The sequence below is a fragment of the Anastrepha ludens genome, chromosome 5, assembly GCF_028408465.1.
Source record: "Anastrepha ludens isolate Willacy chromosome 5, idAnaLude1.1, whole genome shotgun sequence".
NCBI lineage: Eukaryota > Metazoa > Arthropoda > Insecta > Diptera > Tephritidae > Anastrepha > Anastrepha ludens.
Window position 1 is genome coordinate 41,976,788 of NC_071501.1, and position 19,682 is coordinate 41,996,469.

Consider the following 19,682-nt stretch of genomic DNA (forward strand, 5'->3'; position numbering starts at 1 on the left):
GCGGCCAATTGATTTGGTTTTCAAAAACGGTAGCCAAAAGTTCGAGTGTAACTTTGGCAGTGTGACAAGTTGCACCGTCCTGTTGAAACCAAATGGCGTCCATGTCATCCTCTTCAATTTTTGGAAACAAAAACTCGTTGAGCATGTCACGGTAATGCTCGCCATTTACTGTAACCGCGGCTCCTCGCTCATTTTCGAAAAAAAATGGCCCGATGACGCCGCCAGACCAAAAACCGCACCAAACAGTGATTCGTTGTGGATGCATTTGCTTCTCTACAGTAACGTGTGGATTTTCTGAGCCCCAAATCCGACAATTTTGCTTATTGACGTAGCCACCGATGTGAAAATCAGAAAAGAAGAAGAAGACTCACCACTTTGGAAATAGGTTTTCAATATTTCCCAATTTTGTTCAAGCGTATAGCGTCCCATTTCGTAAATGCCAAACCTTTAAGTAAATTATGAGCACATTTGACATGTCATTTGTGTTACCATTCTCAAAAAAATAGGTGGTTGAAAAAGCAAACGCTATATGGCCCACCCGTTACTTGCTTAGTTTGCGTAATGTCTGAAGTCTCATTCAGCATTATGTATTGGAAAATATTACGTGGTTTCCATTAGTGCTAAAGTTGCATTTTAGCATCAATGCATGAACCATTTGTGGCCTTTTTTGGAGCCGATTTCTCGACTCTCAACGTCTTGTGCTCGATTTTTTCTTGACGAAGTGACTAAATATTTGCAGTTGGGTTGACTAAATATTTTCTGTTCGGTTTTCTATAATGAATAGTTGATATTTGTTCAAAACTTTAACTCTCGATTATCTTTTAAGCGCTTCGGCCCAATCAACTAATTCCACTCCACATTTCAAGTATTCTTCGTCTGCCCAGGCAAGTCGCTTCAAAACCTACAAACAAAATATAATTTTGCATATTTTTGGATATCTGGTAGATAAGGACTTAGTACTAGCATTTCACTTTAGTAATGCCACGCCTGGTGGAACATAGAAATAAATAGGAGGTGAAATTTAACTACCTAAAAATATAAAAATCTATCCTTTGTATAGACTTTTTAAATTTAATTCAAGGCCTAAGTCCCAAAGAACAGAAATTCATGGTTATGACTTGAATTCATCGTCTAAGTTAATTTTTTGCTCAACTATATAATTTTTCACATATTTTGATACTTCACCTTTTTTCTTTAAATTATTTATAAAAATCTACATTCATCGGCATTTATTCTTATTTGTTGAGGTTAAAGTGGGCAATTATGTTCAGTTTAAAGTGGGCAGGTTATTGGCCTACAGCACGCGAGTCTGAGTGCTGGTCTTCCAGCTGCGCCCTCAGACAGGCTTGGGTTAAGCATTTCCTCTGAATGTTTGTAGGTTATAACGCCTTTTCTCAGTCGACAGAGCCTCGTTTGTTTTAGCTGGGTACACCACATGTAGGTGAGACGCTCTCGATGTGATACTGACGTCGGCTCCCAAAATGAAATATTCGCTGGGGTTTAACAGATCGTCTAGAAGACTTAGATTATGCAGACGATATGGTTTACTGGCGCATAATTATTACTGGCATGGAAGCGAATCTGGATGCAGTCACTCAATATGCAAGCAAAGCGGATTTTAAAATAAATATCGCAAAAACCATGGCTATGAAAGTTATGGTATGCAACACCGCAATCTTCACCATAAACGGATCTGCGATAGAGCAAGTTATTTCTTTTACTTACCTCGGCAGTGTTATCGTGGCGAACGGAGGATCCAGTGCAGATATTAAAGAGCGAATAAGGAGAGCACAAACAGCGTTCGGTGAACTAAGCTCCATATGGCGCTCGCAATAGATAAGTAGAAATACCAAACTACGGATATTTGAGTTCAGCGTAAAGCCGGTCCGTCTTTACACCTGCGAAACGTGGAACTTGTTGCAAAAAGATGCGCAAGCACTTCAAAGCTTTGTAAGCCGCTGTCTGCCTAAAATTATGGGCGTATTCTGTCTAAATACAATTCAAAACACCGTGTACTGGCAAGTCACAAAGCAAAAAGGGATTGAAATTGAAATTACCAAACGTAAGTGGAACTGACTTGGCCACTCCTTACGCAATTCAAACAACAACATCAGCAGAAATGCAGTTGAGTGGAGCCCGCAGGGCAGCCGCCGCCGCAGAGGAAGGCCATTAAACACATGGAGAAGGATGATAGAGGTGGAGATGGGGAAGACGAACAAAACATGGAACGAAACTAAATTACTGGCGCGAACTCGGGACCAGTGGAAACAATTTGTTGAGGCCCTATGTTCCATATAGGAATAAGAGGATCAAATATAATACATTCATTGGCAGCTTTTCGCCGCAGCAAGACTAGAAGCCCAAGCAGACTCATCTGGTTGAAATGTGTAGACTTGATTTAGTCTGTGCCGGACAATTAAAAACAAAAATAATAGAGTTTGAATACTTAGTAAGGACATTTTTTGGCACCACAGACTTATTAAAAATCACTTCCTAGCTGAGTTATACTTATACATTCATAGGTACGGTAAGATGGTGAAAAAAAATATGTTACCCCCTCAATTTGTTTTATGACCAACAGATGAGGCACCTATGGTTTGTTTTTTTTTTTTTTTGGTTTTGTTTTTATAAAAAATATGATGTAAACTATTTTTAATAGGACCCTGTAACCTTCAAAAAGTGAAAAAAATTGTAAAATAAAACAACAAAAATTGTTATCTCGTTTTGTTTATTTTTGGTCTAAGAAATATTTTATAACAAAATAATATATTAAAATATTGTTTCTAAATATTTTTGAAATTGTTCAACTTACCCAGAGAGTTGTAGTTCTTTTCAGCGTCCCTGATAAAAGCTTTTAAATATATATATTTTTTTTTAAGCATAGGGTATCATTTTTTGAACATTTATGAAGATAAATTATTATCGAACTGTAAACAGTTTACACCAAATTTAGGGAAAAGTGAATTTTTCCATGGGAATTTAATCGTAATTTGCAGGGCGATGGCGGCGCGAGTAAATATTAAAGAAAAATGATGATTATTATTATTATTATTTTTTTTTTTTTTGAAATAGAACCGGAGAAAAAGGAAACAATCTTTCATTTCCTCTGTGAATGCCCTTCCCGGCAGAATGTCAACCCTGGGTAAACCGCTGTTCGAGAGTCTCGAACAACTGTCTGGCTATGACGTAACCAGCCTAATAAGGTTCTTTAATCGCGCAGACTGGATATAGTCCTACTGTAAATAAACTTTAAACAAGTTTGTAACGAGGATGCGGCAACAAAATGGTGAGGGAGTGCTAGTTAGATTCTGGATGAATCACCACTTAAGCCAACCAAACCAACCGTCACAGGTTTTTGGCCATAGAAAGAATTTACGGGGTAACATAGAGAAAAAAAAAATGTTTTTTGCCATCCTAGTATTCTTGTATGTTTAAATGGTCAACCTACAAGAATTGAATTTTGGAGCGCTTGATTTGACATGGGCGGCAAAAGAAATGGTCGGTTATTGGGGAAAAAAATCAATTGTATTACTCTTCAACAGACAAAGTAGCATCTACACCCTCTATTCCAAAAAATAAAACCGAACTATTTCCAAAACTAAAGCCCAAACAGTGAGTTTAATTTAAAGAAGTCAGAATCATTTTGGCGGACGAAGCGCATTTTCTTTTCGACGGCTATAGTAACCAACAAAACTGCCACATTTGGGGATCGGAGAATACACACGAGAAGCCAATGCATACTCAGAGAGTGACAGTTTAGTGAGGATTGCGGAATAGTAGCATTCCCTTTTCTTTTAAAATAGTTTTCTTTAAGAATGCTGCCGAAAACGTCAGTTCGATCAACGATGAGCACTGCAATGCGTGACACACGATATTTTGTGTCCAGTAATTTAAGGCATGACCTTGAGCGATCGTTGATTGCATTAAGACAGCGCGCCATTTCACAGAGCCCCTCGATTCTTTGCGCGCCCAGTTCGATAATCGTGCTATCAGCTGTTTCGGAGATATCAATTGGCCAGCTTAAAGCTGCGATTTAACTTCTGGTGTCCTGAAGGACCAATGTTGTGCACACAATTCGCGCTTTTAAGGAAACAAGCCATTTATGAGATAAAGCCTGAAACCGTCACCAAAGTCTCGGGCAATTAGGTTGATGATGATGCCAGCCGAGACAGCCTCATGAATGAAGCTGTATTTAATAAATAATGGTAATGTTTGTTGGTTTTCATAGGCCAATAATATACCCGAGAAAAAAGGTTTTTGCTCTTTTTTTGTTGTCGATTTATTTTTATTGTTTACTAAACTGTGTAAGCATATGGTGATGATTGCGGCAAAAGCAACTGAAATCGCTTAGATAAACGGTTGGCAACGATGAAAGGCATCCACAGGGTGAATTAGCCTCATAATTCAAGTAAAAAAGTGCGAGATTCTATCGAAAACTATAAGACATCGTCGGTAAAAATCATTGAAATGGAATTGGGAACTTCGCAGCCAACTATGTATCTCATTTCTACAGAGTCTTTATGTCTTTGGTAGCTTAATTAAACCCTTCTATTATACAAGCAAAAAATTGCTAAAGGACTGTGGGTGAATTTCAGACCAAAAGGCAAATTATTCCGTGGCATCATTATTCACCGTATTGACTTGAAATGGAACTCTGCAGTTCATATCTGTACACGAAATTGCATTTGCGATTGCATTTGTGTTTCATAGATCTCATCGAAGCATTCGTAGAGTAAACTATGTGATATGCTCAAATTGTTACGAAAGAAAAGCATACCTGAAAATATAGTAGCTCTAATACAGAAGTTAAATATAGACAGCAAAGCAGTTATTCGGGCCAATCATTAACGGTTATTCGCAAGGTGACGGCCTAAGTCCAAAACCGTTCGAAGTTATTATGGGTGCGATTATCAGAAAGTACGAGAAGCAGCCTCTGGTTGCAGATAGATTTATTTGACGTTTCCACTACGACCTCAAGGCCTTTTGTGCCCTATGGTTATAGATTGCGCAATTAAAATATTGAAACATGCCGTGATATCATCTGAAATCGATGGTAACCTTTAGCAAATTCGAATTCGAAAAGATAGTTGGTAAATTTAATATGTAAAATTCAGCAGATTGCAGTCATTCAATACCATCATAAAGAGCATTGCAGAAATTATTAATAAAAAAAAATAGTTGATACAAAATCTACTTATACACTAGTTTTTTCTATTTGTGAAATATTCGGTTGGTTTTTATTCGAATAGAGGGTGTAACTCATACTTTTGCAAACAGTGAACGAAGTCAGTTAATTCGGGGGAATGCAATAAAGTGCATACCAACAAATATGATGAACAAAGGTTGTAAAATGTATGTGTGAAATTCGGAACGTGCAAACCGTAAACTGATCCAGTTGAAGTGGGTCAATGTAAGTAAAATTCTCACAGTATTGCATTTGTGCAACATTATTTATGTACGCCTTTCACCTTTTCTCATGGTGGAAATGCCAAAAAAATATTTTCGCTCTTTGAAAGGTGTTTGCTTAATTGAAGAAGGTTTGTAAATGTACTATTCTCAGGTGAGTCCTCCATTTCTAAGTGCTAACTGCTCTCACATACCTATAAAATATTGTACATACATATCTCCATTTCATAGTAGTGGTTCATTTTAGTGGTAGCATGCACGTCACTGTTGGTACATCATTGCATGTTTTTAGCACAAAATTTCAATTGCAAAAAATTTCACTTTCACTATGCCATTCGAAATTCTTTTAAATTAACGTTGATAATGAACTAAACTTTTAATTTCTAACACGCACACGCGCACGAATGTTGTTCAAATGGATAGTTCCACCACGTTGGACACTAAAACCCACCGATCAGGATGCCATACTCGGCAACCCTGTAGCGATTACGTGTAAGGCTGATGGATTTCCTATACCCACCGTGCAGTGGAAACAGTCGATTGGTAAGTTATAGTTTTGCGGCTGTTATTACTTTCTTTATGCTTCCCTATGTAGCAAAGCACAGACTTACCGCTTCAATATCTTTGGAACGCGCAACAGGACACGTATGTTCGTTATAACATGAGATTATTCTTCTTCTTCATTGGCGCAATAATAGTTTATGCGATTTGGCCGAGTTTAACAAAGCGCGCCAGTCGTTTCTTTCTCGAGCTAACCGGCGCCAGTTGGATACACCAAGTGAAGCCAAGGGCTTCGCTACTTGATCTTCCTCTGCTACCACCTGCTGGTACCGCATCGAATACTTTCAAATCCATTCGGCCGACATGACCCAGTCAACGAAACCGCTGAATCTTTATTCGCTGTGCTATGTATGTCATCGTAAAACTCATACAGCTCATTGTTCCATCACTTACGTCCAAAAGTCTTCCGCAGAATTTTTTTCTCAAACACTCAGAAGGACACCTCATCGAATATTGTCATCGTTCAAGCTTCTGCGTTATACGATACGGGTATGCTGACAGACCGTTTTGTTCAACGAGCAAGTGCTTTACTACTCAATTGCCCACTTAATCTAAGGTAGCACTTTTTGGCAAAAAAGGTTCTCCATTTCAAGACTAACATTGTTATCGGTGTTAGTGCTGGTTCTTTGATAAACGAAGTATCTTACAACCTCGAAATCATAACTGTCAACAGTGGCATTTTATTTAAAATGCAATATATCGAATTTCGTACTATCACCTAGCTAAACTATCATCTAAGCCAAAATAAAGTTCGAAATAAAAGTACGCTTCATCATAGATAGGAATCGTCCACCATTGATTTATTAAATTTCGATGCATTCGTAGCAACAGCAGAACAGTAGTCGGCCAATTAAGACCAACACACCGGAAAAGCTTTGTAAAGTGAACGATCGATGAGTGAAGAATGGCGTGCTTGAAAAGCCTACTGGCTTGCCGCGTGAAAAAAGAAGAAGTAGCTTTGGATTAGAGGTTGACAAGCAACAAAGGCTAATTACGTTCTTGTTAACCGTTTCAAGCTACTGATGGATTTCCCCAGATGTGTGATATTTAAACTTGTAATATCCGCAGATGTAGCGAAAAAGAGCAGGACAGCTGAGAAGGAGATGCTGTGATAAATCCACTTTGTCCTCCAGACAGCTTCAGCAGAAAGGACTTGAAGCAATCCCAAATCTCAGCATATGTAAGTGTCCACAATTTCTAGTAAGAATACCTACCAAATTGGCGAGCTGTGGCTTTTTAGCCTTAGTTGTTCTCTCGAGCGCTTTCGATTTACTTGAGACCAGAATGATCTCACGACTTTGCTCGTTTGGTCATTAGTTCAGCGCTCGCAGAGTTGACTGGAGGCCAATCTTTTCAGGAGCAGACCATAGGCTTACAAGTGAATCTCAATCTTCTCATTTTTCGGTTGAAACCGTTTCGAGAGTCCCCTGTCTGGCCAACTGATCAGCCCAGCAGTTTCCTTCTATGCCACTGTGACCGGAAACCCACATGAGCCTTATATTTAAGTATTCAGATATCATCAAGAGAGAAGTTAGGCCTTCGCCAACTAATTTCTAACGCAGAACGTACAGTAATTACCAAATTTAGCAACCATTCTACTCCTTGGTCCGGGAGCCTTAATTTAATGGGAACCTCCTCGCAGAATACTCCCCCACCAACTCTTTCATCCAATTTCAAGCCATCCGTAAACATGCTTGCTATGCTCTGTCCCCAAAAGTTGCACACCGCCCACTCCTCCCGTAAAGGAATATAAGTACAAAAGTACCGCTCGGACGCAGCGAGGATGTAAATTGATTCAACACCATGGAGTTGTAGTCAAAGTTTTTAAGAATACTAGAATATACGTAGCTTAAGTCTAGCTTATGACCCGAACACTTTAATCTGATCGCGATGCGTGCAGCGGCAGTTTTCCCTGCAGTATCCACGGGTATTACGTTAAGCATAGCGTTGAGTAGGGTAGTAGAGTAGCGAATAGAGTAGGAGGGGTCCAAAGCGTCCAACTAATTCAAATTAAGGCAGACCTTTAGGCCCTCTTCTTAACTGATGTCGTTCCAGCGAATTCCACCAGACAAAAACTCCGTAATAATAAAATTGGCTTTATAATTGTGCTACGAAGCCAAAACGTAACTTTTGTCGATAGCGTCCCTACAACCATACAAGGCGAATGTTGCCTTCTCAATTCTCTCCACACTAGTCCTCTGTCAAGTATGAGTCCCAGGTACTTCATCCAGCTATTGAGGGCAGAAACATCCTAGGTATGATATTTTATATTTCGTCGTAAATAAGACGAGCTCCGTCTTCAGATGATTTCTCGAGAAACCGCAATTTGCGGTGAGTATCTAAAATCAGTATACTAAGCAATCACCTTGCATCCTCTCCTCGCCAGTCGTTAAACTCAAAAACCTGGAGTAGTGGCGAGAGAACATCGCTTTGCAAAGGCACTCCTGCTCAACTGGCGTTAAAGAGAGGCGCTGCCTTACTCTGCCACGACCGTTGTATGGCTAAGTATCATATTTTGTGGATAAGCCTGATCGTCAAACAAACAGTCAGGGCATTTGCTTCTTGCCACCTAAGTTTTTTGCAGGAACAAAATGAACAACCGTACGCTGAATCTCTCTTGCCTACAAGCTCTACTTTCAGCTATACTTTCGATTAGTCCTGTTACTGAGAATTCAAGTCTTCTTTAGGCCAACATAAACTTACTCATTAAGCCTTCCATCATGCTAATTCGTATTTATGACACAAAAACGTTGATGATAACAGATAAAGATTTGACTGATGAAAAGTGGGCCTTTATATGCTAATTATATGTGCTGTACGAGTGAGTCATGGTCCAACAGCTCCATCGACTAAATTATGTATCGAGAATAAATAAAGGTGCTGCTTATCTTAGTGTGAAGCTTGCTGTGACCGAGGAAGAAGAAAACTCTTTAAGCGTTGAAAGGATTAAGTTGAGAAGGAACATGACATTTCTTACTAAAGATAACTAGCACGAGATGTAGTGCATAAGAAAAAATTAGTATGTAATACCACCGTTTGCTGGTGATAAATTTATTATGGTAACTGTGAGCGCAAAAATTGTTGCATGAGTGGCTTAGTACCAGCAAAACCCACTAAAACCATATAGTTGGAATAATGAACTGGCATTGGGTAACAAATAAAAATGCATCGACTGGGTTCAGAACTGAACTTTTAAAACATATAAGCGATTATTCTGCGGTAAAAGGACATTCAACTAAGCATTCATGGGTGAATGAAAGATCTTCTGCGAGTGCAAAGAACGATAAAGTTGAGAATAATCTGTTTATGCTCTCGAAAAATAACTGGTGCAACTTCCCAAAGGAGTCATGGATGAGTTTGTGGTCTCAATGCAAGTGCTCAAATAATTAATAACTTGAGAGACTTAGAAAAAAAGGAGCTGTTTTAAGTAGGCAAAACATTACCAGTAGGCAAAACATTACTGCATCGGGTCAGACAAATTCATTCTTCGACGCTCCCGTCTCTACCTTGAGTAAAATACATAATATATAAAACTGTAGACATATTCACTTTCATGCTTCTCTTCATCTATTCTTATCTATTTGTTTTACCAACAGGTGATTCGGGAGAATATCGTGAACTCAGCTATGGCATTGGCAACGGCAATTCGCAATCAGTAATCGAAACTTACAACAACGGTTCACTGATTATTCCCAAAGTGGGGCGAGAGCATGAGGGCAGTTATCTGTGTCAAGCGAGTAACGGCATTGGCGCTGGTTTGAGTACGCTTATCAAACTAACTGTGCATGGTGAGCCCAAGCCACGACAAAAATATATTATATAATCGTTATATTTAGAATTGAGATGAATGTCAAATGTTTCTACACTTCTCATCGTATTATCTTCTCTTCACAGTCGGTCCATCTGTAACGGTTTCAAAGAAGCAGGTTTCCGTCCGTCGTGGTGATCGTGTCACACTACGCTGCGAAGCTGATGGCGATCAACCGCTAAATATAACATGGCGTGCCAAGGCTAACCATATCGATCCGTCTTACGATATTCGCTATCATATTAAAGATTCACCTCTTAGCCGTGGCACAGTTTCGGAAATGACAATCCTTCAGACTATCCTTAATGATCGTGGCGAATATACCTGCATCGCTACCAACAATTATGGTCATGATCGCGCGGTAATTCATCTACAAGTTCAGGAACCACCAAATTTCCCCGTTAATCTGCATGTCACTGATTTGGGCAGCCGATCGGTAACGCTGGCGTGGTCGCCTAATGACCAGGATTCGATTTTTATGAGCAATGGCGGCAATAATAGGGACTCTCAGCCGATATCGAACTATATTTTGCAGTACAAAAAGGCTGGCGGTAGTTAATTGATTACTATATTCTACTATCTTTCTATGTGCACAACTTTGTTGTAATTAACATTTTAATTTACATTATAGATGTCTGGCATGAGCACAATAATCAAAAATTGCTGCCCGGCGATAAGACAACTGCCCAAATTGGTTCTCTACGCCCCGCGCAGGCCTATCACTTCCGCCTCTATGCCGAGAATCATTTGGGTACTAGTGCCCCGAGTGACATATTACTCGTCCAAACCGACGCTGAAGTGCCAAGTGGCCGGCCGCAGGACGTTTCTGCAGAACCACTAGGGCCTCAACAATTACTCATCACTTGGCGCCCACCAGAACGTGACACATGGAATGGCGAACTGTTGGGTTATACGATTGCTTACCAGAAGCATGGCGCACCAGATAGCGTACAAAATTTCACTAAAGTCAGCAGTTTAGGTGGCGAAGGTCTCAACGATTTCCGTCTTACAGCTTTGGAGAAGTACACCCAGTATGCCATATCTGTGTCTGCTTTCAATGTGAAAGGCGATGGACCACCCAGTGAAGTTACTATGGGCCATACTTTGGAAGATGTGCCATCAGCGCCTCCCCAAGGCGTCACCTGTATTGCACTCACGGCACAAAATATACAAATTTCATGGCAATCACCGCCCAAAGAGTCCAATCATGGCATTATACAAGGTTATAAGTTGCTCTACGAGCCCGGTAATATCGAATCAGAGTATGGCACGCGCGAAACAAAGATCACATCAGCGCTGAGCACTGTTTTGCATGGTCTGCAACCTTTCACAAATTACAGCGTTCAAGTATTGGCATTTACGCGTGCCGGTGAGGGTGTGCTCAGCCCTACCGTATCTTGTACCACAGAAGAGGCGGTCCCAGATGCACCCGAGCGCGTTAAGTCGGTCGTAAGTAGTGAGTCTTCCGTGATCATCAGCTGGTTGCCTCCACGACGCCCTAATGGAATTGTCACCAAATATAATGTCTACATACGTATACTGGACAAAGGCCAGGAGTTGAAGATACTCAAAGAGGTATTGCCGGCAAACAATCGTCACTTTGAAGCTAAAGATTTGATGGTGCGCGAGACTTATGAAGCATGGGTTACGGCCTCGACTCGTGTAGGACAAGGACCCAGCACGCCAGTCATAAAATTGGTGCCAAGCAACTCGGTACCAGCTGCCATCATTTCATTTAGTCAAACATTGAGCGTCAGTTGGCGTGTGGATCTTAAGTTAGCTTGCGTTTTCGTTGGCAACCCCAAGCCCAATGCCGAGTGGAAAGTGTTGAATGCGCGTTCTAAAAAGCATTTCCGCTTGGAGGTGAGCAATGATAATACACTAACATTGCGTAATATACAACGCTCGCACGAAGGAAACTATTCGTGTGTGGTGCGAAATTCGATTGGTTCGGATCACATTGTCTATCAGGTATACGTACAAGGTGGGTAAAAACTGCGATAAAAAATATGTACTTATAGAAAAATTTAGAACCAGAAAATATTTAGCTTTCATGGCTGATGAAGCTCTTGATCCGAACATACTGCTCATACTCCCGCTACTACTTTAGATCTATTGGTAAAGGAAATTGAATCGAACTCTTTCTGTTATATGCAGAGATGCTGTACAACATAGTTTCGGTGGAGCCCGGACTCGAAACCCACTGTGGGCACGAAACACCAAAAAAGATAGAAATAGTTTTTTATAGTTTATATATGAAGACCATCTGCCTTTCGGAGGCAGCCAACTTAGTGTCTTTAATAGCTTATAAATCTCTTGTAGATGCCTTAAGGGATAGTGTTGTCGTTGTATCAGCATAAATACTCCACACATTTGTTTGGGGAATGTTGCTGAAGTGATAGTCCTGGCCGGATATAAACTCAGGTCGTTCCGTTAATATGCAACCGATTGTCATTAGATCGCAAAGAATGACCTTTCACACGTTTTTAAGTCAATCCTTTGAGTCAATAGCCTCTGGAGTAACAAGTTACTGCTTTTCTTTGGTTTTACACTTGCTACCACTATGAGACCTCCAACAGGAATATATCTACAGTCAGCCAGAGTGGTTGATATAATGAAGAAAACTGATGGGACTTAGGTTGGCGCACTGCCTCAGGCTGTCGAAGAAAGGAGCACCCAGTTATCGTAATCGTCTAGCTGAAGAACCCGGGCATTTAAAGAGAAAGCGTTCAAAATACTCCTTTTCTGAAAGGTTCCCACAGCTTCTGCGGTGGAAATTAAATGGCAAACCTATATTTTCTGCGTATGTACTGATCGCCCAATGGCCGGTAAACACAGCTATAAGTTTGCAAAGTGACGTGAAGTCCCCAAGACTTTCTGAATCCTTCATCTATTGTACTGGGGCCAAAGAGCTTAATCTTTTCTGCGCTTTCCTGAGAAAAACGTTGTGCAACTCCCCTTTGACAACAGTCCCCCCTGCCGATGACTGTGTATGAGACCCCTGAGGCCAATTCAGTCCCCTTCCTGGCAAGCTCATCAGCAATTTCATTCCCTTCTATAGTTCTATGTCCTGAATCTCAGATCAGAGAAATGTTACCTACCCACCCAAAAGATTTGATCTCCTCCTTACAGGAGTTGACTATTTGGGATCTGCATCTTGACGTCGTCAGAGCCTTGATCGCGGCTTGACCCTCGCTCCCACGTTCCCTAAGCATTTTACATGCCTGCCGGATCGCAAAGACTTCTGCTTGAAAAACACTAGCAGTATTCTGCAGTGCAAAGGAGATAGATAAATTAGCATCCTTCATAGCATTCTAGCATATATTTTAATTTCCATAGTGCCACCATCTGCTCCAGTCCTTTCCATAATCGGAAGCACCACTAACTCTGTATCGCTGCAGTGGCGTGTGGAAGACATAGGTGGCGCTCCACTGAGGGGTTTCACGATGACTTACCGTAAGGAGTTTGGCGACTGGGAAGAGATACAACTCGATCGACGCGTTAATTCCCATTTGATTGAAAGTTTGGACTGTGGCACACGATACCAATTCAATATGGTAACATACAACAAAATTGGAACCAGTGAAACAAGCGCAATTGAAACTGCGAAAACAAAAGGTACGAAATGTATTTATTAATTTTTAATTTATTACACCTACTTAAAAAATCTTGTGTGTTGCATACAAATCTTCGCAGGAAATAAACCAATCGCACCACATAAACAAAGCCTGATACGCTCAAACATAACATCCTCATTACTAGAGCTATCCTCTTGGCAAGATGGTGGCTGTCCGATACAGTATTTCAGCATTGAGTTCAGGCGCTATGGTATTTCGAGTGATTGGATAATCGTCTCTAGCCGAATAGAGACACACGTATGTATCTTTCCTGTGGGATATATCTTAGATATAATCTTCTCTGCTTGCAGACACGCTACATAATTGGTGATTTGGAGCCGGGCACCGCTTACAACTTGCGCGTTGCTGCACATAACAATGCAGGCTCAACTATTAAGGAGTACTACTTTGAAACCTTACACTTCAACGGCCTCTCTGCTGAATTGGATCATAGCGATTTACCCGAAGTGCGCACACTTTTCCGGGACGTACACCTGATAGCGGTGATAATTACATCCGTATTTGGCACGATCTTGGCTATAATTGGTGCTTGTATTTGCTTCAAGAACTGTTAGTACAATGCTAATTTAAATTTCATGATTGATAAAATTTAATAGTGCATTTTCTTTAATTTCCAGATCCCCGCCAGCTATTTGCACGGAACGTCGACTCGATGCGGCCACATGGCGCTGATGGCAAGGATATACAACATCGTGAACAATACTACGGTACGGTACGCAAATCATGCCAGCAATCACCACCTGAATCGGTTGCTGGGCTTGAACGCATACCTGAATACTCTGAAGATATCTATCCTTACGCTACATTCCATTTACCAGAACATGAAAACCAATCGGCTAACATACCGCTCAGCCGCAAAGGAGGCCTACCAGCAATGTACGACCCACGTGGTGGTGTCACCGATGATAATACCCTCTCCAGCACAGGTGCCAAAGTGAAACGTTCCGTTTCGACGGGCATTGGTAGCAGCAGCTCGAATGCGAATTTAGCCGGCGGACCAGGCGCAGCGTCGGGCGAGTGTAGTCATACGAATACTGAAAAGCGGCAAAGGCGACGCTCAAAAGCAATCAAATCTGAGTCGGAGGAGTACGACAGCTTGAATAGCGATAGTGATTTGAGTGGTGAGCGGATGCGCGAGAGAGAGCGCGAAGAAAGCCGCAGCGGACGAGAGTCCTCGTCGCACTTAGACGATGGTGGCTTCAATCGTAAGTATACAAGAAATTATACTTCACATCTAGATACCCTTGTGGGACTATTTCAAGCTTAAAAGCTCGAAAAAAGGCACGGTGTTAGGACGCTTAATATCGTTAGTATATGTAGGTTCACTGATCTAGTCAAAGCTAGGCCGCCGAAACGAGAGCTCTTCATATGCGGTTTTTATTAAGAATAAATAATAGTACATTATATGGTGCCGAAATCGTCTTACCACCACAAGCTGGTGGATTCTGCAACTTGGTTGTTTTTACCGAATTGATCTAATGTATGCATAACAGATGAAGAACCTGTCCATAATATGCTGAGGTAAACAAGCGGGCACTTGTGGGAAGACATGTCACAAAAATTAAATATTCTACCGTGCACTACAAGTCTTAATAAGGAACTTATAATTTCTCGTAAAAATCCTTCACTGATCTTGAAAAGCTTCTTGATCACAAATAATCCACGGCAATGGATATAGAGATCCGATAGTACCCATCAATAGGAAACTATACAAGGCCATTTTGTCACTCAAAATACAACATCGCAAGAAAAAAACTATTGAAATCGTTGCGATTGAACGAACTTATCGTCATCTTCTCCTTTGCAAATCCGCTGCAGCTCTTCGTTAACAACCATCCACAAGCCGGATTGGGTCATACACTTTTCGTAAGACTTTTCGCTCAAAAGTTCGGAGATTTTGTTCATCCTTGATTGACATTACGTCATACGTCACAAAAGGTCTTACTATTGTTTTGAAAATACTGTATTTACAGCTGAGTGAGAGTAGTGCGGAGTTTAGTAATTTCAGGTTGGCGTAGAATACTCTATTAGCTTCAACAAGTCGACCTTGGACGCAGTCCTGAACACTATTGACATTTTTTAGTAGTACCACCAGGTACTTGAAAATCTCTACTCCTTCAAAAATGTGCTCCCCAATAGTTATATTTTCAGGCTTCCGCCTTTCAACATCGCTTGACATTTTCACGTATTTGGTCTTATCGGCGTTGATATGGAGCCTGACAACATTTGCTTTTGTTTCGGTGTTAGAGGAAAGTTAACTCATGTACCTTCGGAGCGGCTGAATAGATTACCGGATTTCATATCGTCCTTGATTGCGTAGTCCAATAGCAAATTGAACATTGTTGTTGATAAAGTGTCGCCTTACTTGGCACTACTTTCGATGGCAAATTGTTCGGAGGTCCAGGTTTTGGTGTTCTTAAGGTTAGCCAAATGAGTAGATAAGCGTAATCGTTTTTTTGTTTATACCGATTGATCGGTGATTGATGTTGTTCTACAAATGGAGAGACCTACAGTTTTAAGCCGGCTCCGGACGGCAAATGGTTTTTATGAGGGGATTTTTCGTGGCAGAAATACACTCGGAGGTTTACCCTTGCCTGTCGAGGGGCGACTGCTATTAGAAACAACGTTTTCTTAATTTTAATGTTTCACGGAGATTCGAACCTTTGTTCTCTCAGAATTCCGAATAGTCACGCACCAACTCATTCGGCTACGGCGGCCGCCAAGGTGGTTTAAGGTGTTGTTACACTAGTGAATTATTGAATTCGCATTAGTAGCCTTTCAAAGCTGCCCAGTGAATGTAAAGCTTATGTACCTAACACTGTCTTCGTTGCCTTGGAGAGTCCATGGACAGTAAATACATAACATCACACCCTACCATATAGAGTGGAAGCCTCCATTGGCTTTTTAATTTCAGGACCCCCTTTACAATCTGGCTAAAAAGTGCCAACGGCGATAGACATACCAGCTCTTAGGAAAAAATCTATATATTACTATTAATTTTATTATTAGTTATTGAAACATATAGCATTGTGACCCCTGATATTGTGCTTGCCCCCTATAATTGGAGGCTTTCATACCACCAAAGGATTTCGAGTCGCACGACATATGCGAATAAGGCTTCACCTTATGAGAACTGTATATTTATAAAGCGAGTGTTCTGGCATTTCATCGCCTAGCTCGCATAAACGCCAGACGCTTATTTCTGTTGACCCTAGTTTCCTGAAAATTTAACATAGACTAGGAATGTATCCAGCGAGAGTTCGGAAGTTTTCTCTATCCAGATTTAATATCCTGCTTGATGCTCTTCTAGAAAGAGAAAAGTTACACTGGTTTGTCAGCCTCTATCCTGAACTTTCTACCCCGCCCCTTATGAATTCTGTGTCTTCCGAGTCGTAGATAGCTTCCTTTATGTGGGCTTTGGTAAGCACAAAAAGGCATCCTGTTAGACCTCTAACCCACGCTTCCATATACATATTTCCTTTAAAGTTACCAAATTCAAGGTTGAGTTTATTTGCGGTTATACCAGCTTCCTTATTTAAAATAAATTGTCTTATAGAGCCCACAACTCGGATTTAAGAGATCTTTCTACAATAGATATTTTGCTAGTAAAGTATTTTTTAAGCTTAATAATAAAATATTGTTCTTGCATTTCCCATATTTCTGAGCTCCCTCGAAAACTTTAGTACCGAGAGGTACCCTCAACCTACCTTCATAACGCCTTTTTAACCCTTCCTTTTGTTTGATCATTTCGTCTATTTATTCATTTGTGGCAACCTTCATACTGAGATTGAACTTACCTTGCGAAATGATAGGCTACTACCAATCAAGGTAGTAAGGAAACAACACTTTTTTAATAGCTGGATTTATCCACTTCCGTTTAACGTCCATAATATTATTATAGAGTGTGCAAAAGTATTTAAATCCATTTTTTTAAAATTTTGTACTTTTATAAAGGGTGGTTAAATTTCAAGGGCCGATATTGAATGTGAACCACACCTAAGCCTCAAGTTTTTTTCTATATTTCATTTGACATTTTTCAATTTCATACTAACTCAATTTGAATCATGGAAAGACACACAATCGAGCAGCGCGTTTAAGTTATTCAGACTTATTTTGAAAACGGGCGTTCAAATCAAAGTGCATATCGTGCACTTTGTGATTTTTTCGGTCAATTTTATCGTCCAAATGTGGGTACAATCGGAAAAATTGTGCAAATGTTTGATCAAACCGGATCTGTAGGAGATGTGAAAACACGAGTGCATGCTCGTACAGCTCGTACTGCAGAAAATATTGCTGCTGTTCGCGATAGTGTGGTTGAAGAGCCGTCCACCTCAACTCGTCGTCGTGCCCAACAGTTGCACCTCTCACGCGCGTCGTTGATGAACATTATGCGTAAAGACTTGCATTTACACGCTTGCAAGGTGCAATTGACTCAAGAACTAAAGCCTCTTGACCATTTCAAGGGTCGTCAGTGGTCAGAATGGTGGCAGGAAATGGCAACAGTGAATTACCAGTTTTCAGTGATGAGGCACATTTTCACCTCAGTGGATTCGTCAATAAGCAGAATTGCCGTATTTGGGCGAATGATAATCCAAGAGTGATTGCCGAAAAACCAATGCACTCACAAAGAGTGACTGTTTGGTGCGGTTTATGGGCCGGCGGCATCATTGGGCCGTATTTTTTCCAAAATGAGGCCGGTCAGGCAGTTACTGTGAATAGTGTTCGCTATCGTGAGATGATAACGAATTTTTTATGGCCCAAATTGGAAGATATGGATGTGAACGATATGTGGTTTCAACAGGACGGTGCTACTTGTCACACAGCTAACGAAACAATGGCTCGTTTGCGTGAAAAATTTGATGGCCGAATAATCTCACGTCGCGGCGATGTCAATTGGCCGCGAAGATCATGTGATTTACCACCGTTGGAGTTCTTTCTTTGGGGGGATTTGAAAGAAAAGGTGTACGTCGATAAGCCAGCAACAATTAAAGAGCTAAAGGACGAGATAATTCGGCACATTAACGGCATAGAACCTAAATTATGCCTCAGCGTCATTGAAAATTTGGACCATCGGATGGAGGTGTGTCGCCGAGGCCGCGGCGGCTATATGGCCGATATTTTGTCCCATACGTAATTGAACCATACCAATATTATCATAATAAAGAGAAATGATAATAATTTCTTAAAAAAATTGTATTTTATTCAAAATCAATACCGGCTCTTGAAACTTAACCACCCTTTACTTAGAGTCCTTTAAAATATTAAAGTGAGCAAATGAAATACTGAGTATGAAGCATTGTCATGTAAAATCTATAGTGTCACGTGTATATGACAATTTTCCGGGACAACTTTTAGTATCCCACGGTGCTATCGATTGGAAAGTACTTGTGGGTACATTTTACCCGTTGCCTCCATAGAGCGATAATGTTTTAACCAGTTTCTTTTTTCCTATTCCAACATATCCTATTTTAGTAAAGATACTTTTATTCAGTGAGTTTATTATTTCACTTTACTTTCAGCTCACGGCCACAGTCCTTGCGGTGGCGGCAATGGAGGAGGCAATAAGGAACGCCTTTCAGTATTCAGTAGGCCTCAACTTCATAGTAAGTTAGTACCTGTTTTAACTAATTAACACTTTTTGAGATTTTGCAAGCAATTCAAATACTAACCCTTCACCGACCCGTAGTACAATCGCCACTACCACTAAATATCAGTAAAGTCATCAAGCCACAATCAATTTTATTACTTACCACTTCAAACCATTGATCCGCCAACAGTAACCCAATCAATACACATTAGACACTAATTACGTCCTCACCACAGCCCCCACCACTACCAATACACGTAAACATTTGACAAAAATAGACGCCTAGTCAATATTGTGTTTTACAGTGTTTTAAGTAATTTTGCATAAATACAAATGTATATGTTCAGAAAATATTATGCCGATTCACAAGAAAGACTCCAAGAAAGAGAACTCACGCAATTCTAAACCGCCGAAACTAGCATCTGCTACGCCAACTGCACTCAAATCTACACGCACCTTTTTCCAAGCCATAATTTCCACTGCCATGCATGTTCCCGAACGCCAACCACCTCCACCAGATCCCCCCAGCACTTCTCAGTATGTGCAAACACCAATCACAGCAAAGCAATGCAGTTCACTTGCGGCCGCAGCAGGTGTGGCGGCAGCAGCTAAAGCGGGCAACAAGAAGCCGAAAATTCATGGTCAACCCACACAAACGCGACACTTGCATCAACTGTTGCCG

General features: G+C 40.7%; 1 protein-coding gene across 1 annotated transcript in view; it reads left to right on the forward strand.

Annotated features, from left to right (window-relative positions):
- LOC128862813 (cell adhesion molecule Dscam2-like) overlaps nt 1-19,682 on the forward strand; it is a 187,089-nt gene that overhangs the window by 152,472 nt on the left and 14,935 nt on the right. The window contains 9 exon segments of the mRNA XM_054101566.1: nt 5,830-5,949; nt 9,564-9,755; nt 9,862-10,326; nt 10,407-11,759; nt 13,115-13,393; nt 13,472-13,650; nt 13,704-13,962; nt 14,031-14,618; nt 18,933-19,020. Coding sequence (XP_053957541.1) covers nt 5,830-5,949; nt 9,564-9,755; nt 9,862-10,326; nt 10,407-11,759; nt 13,115-13,393; nt 13,472-13,650; nt 13,704-13,962; nt 14,031-14,618; nt 18,933-19,020 — 3,523 coding nt within the window.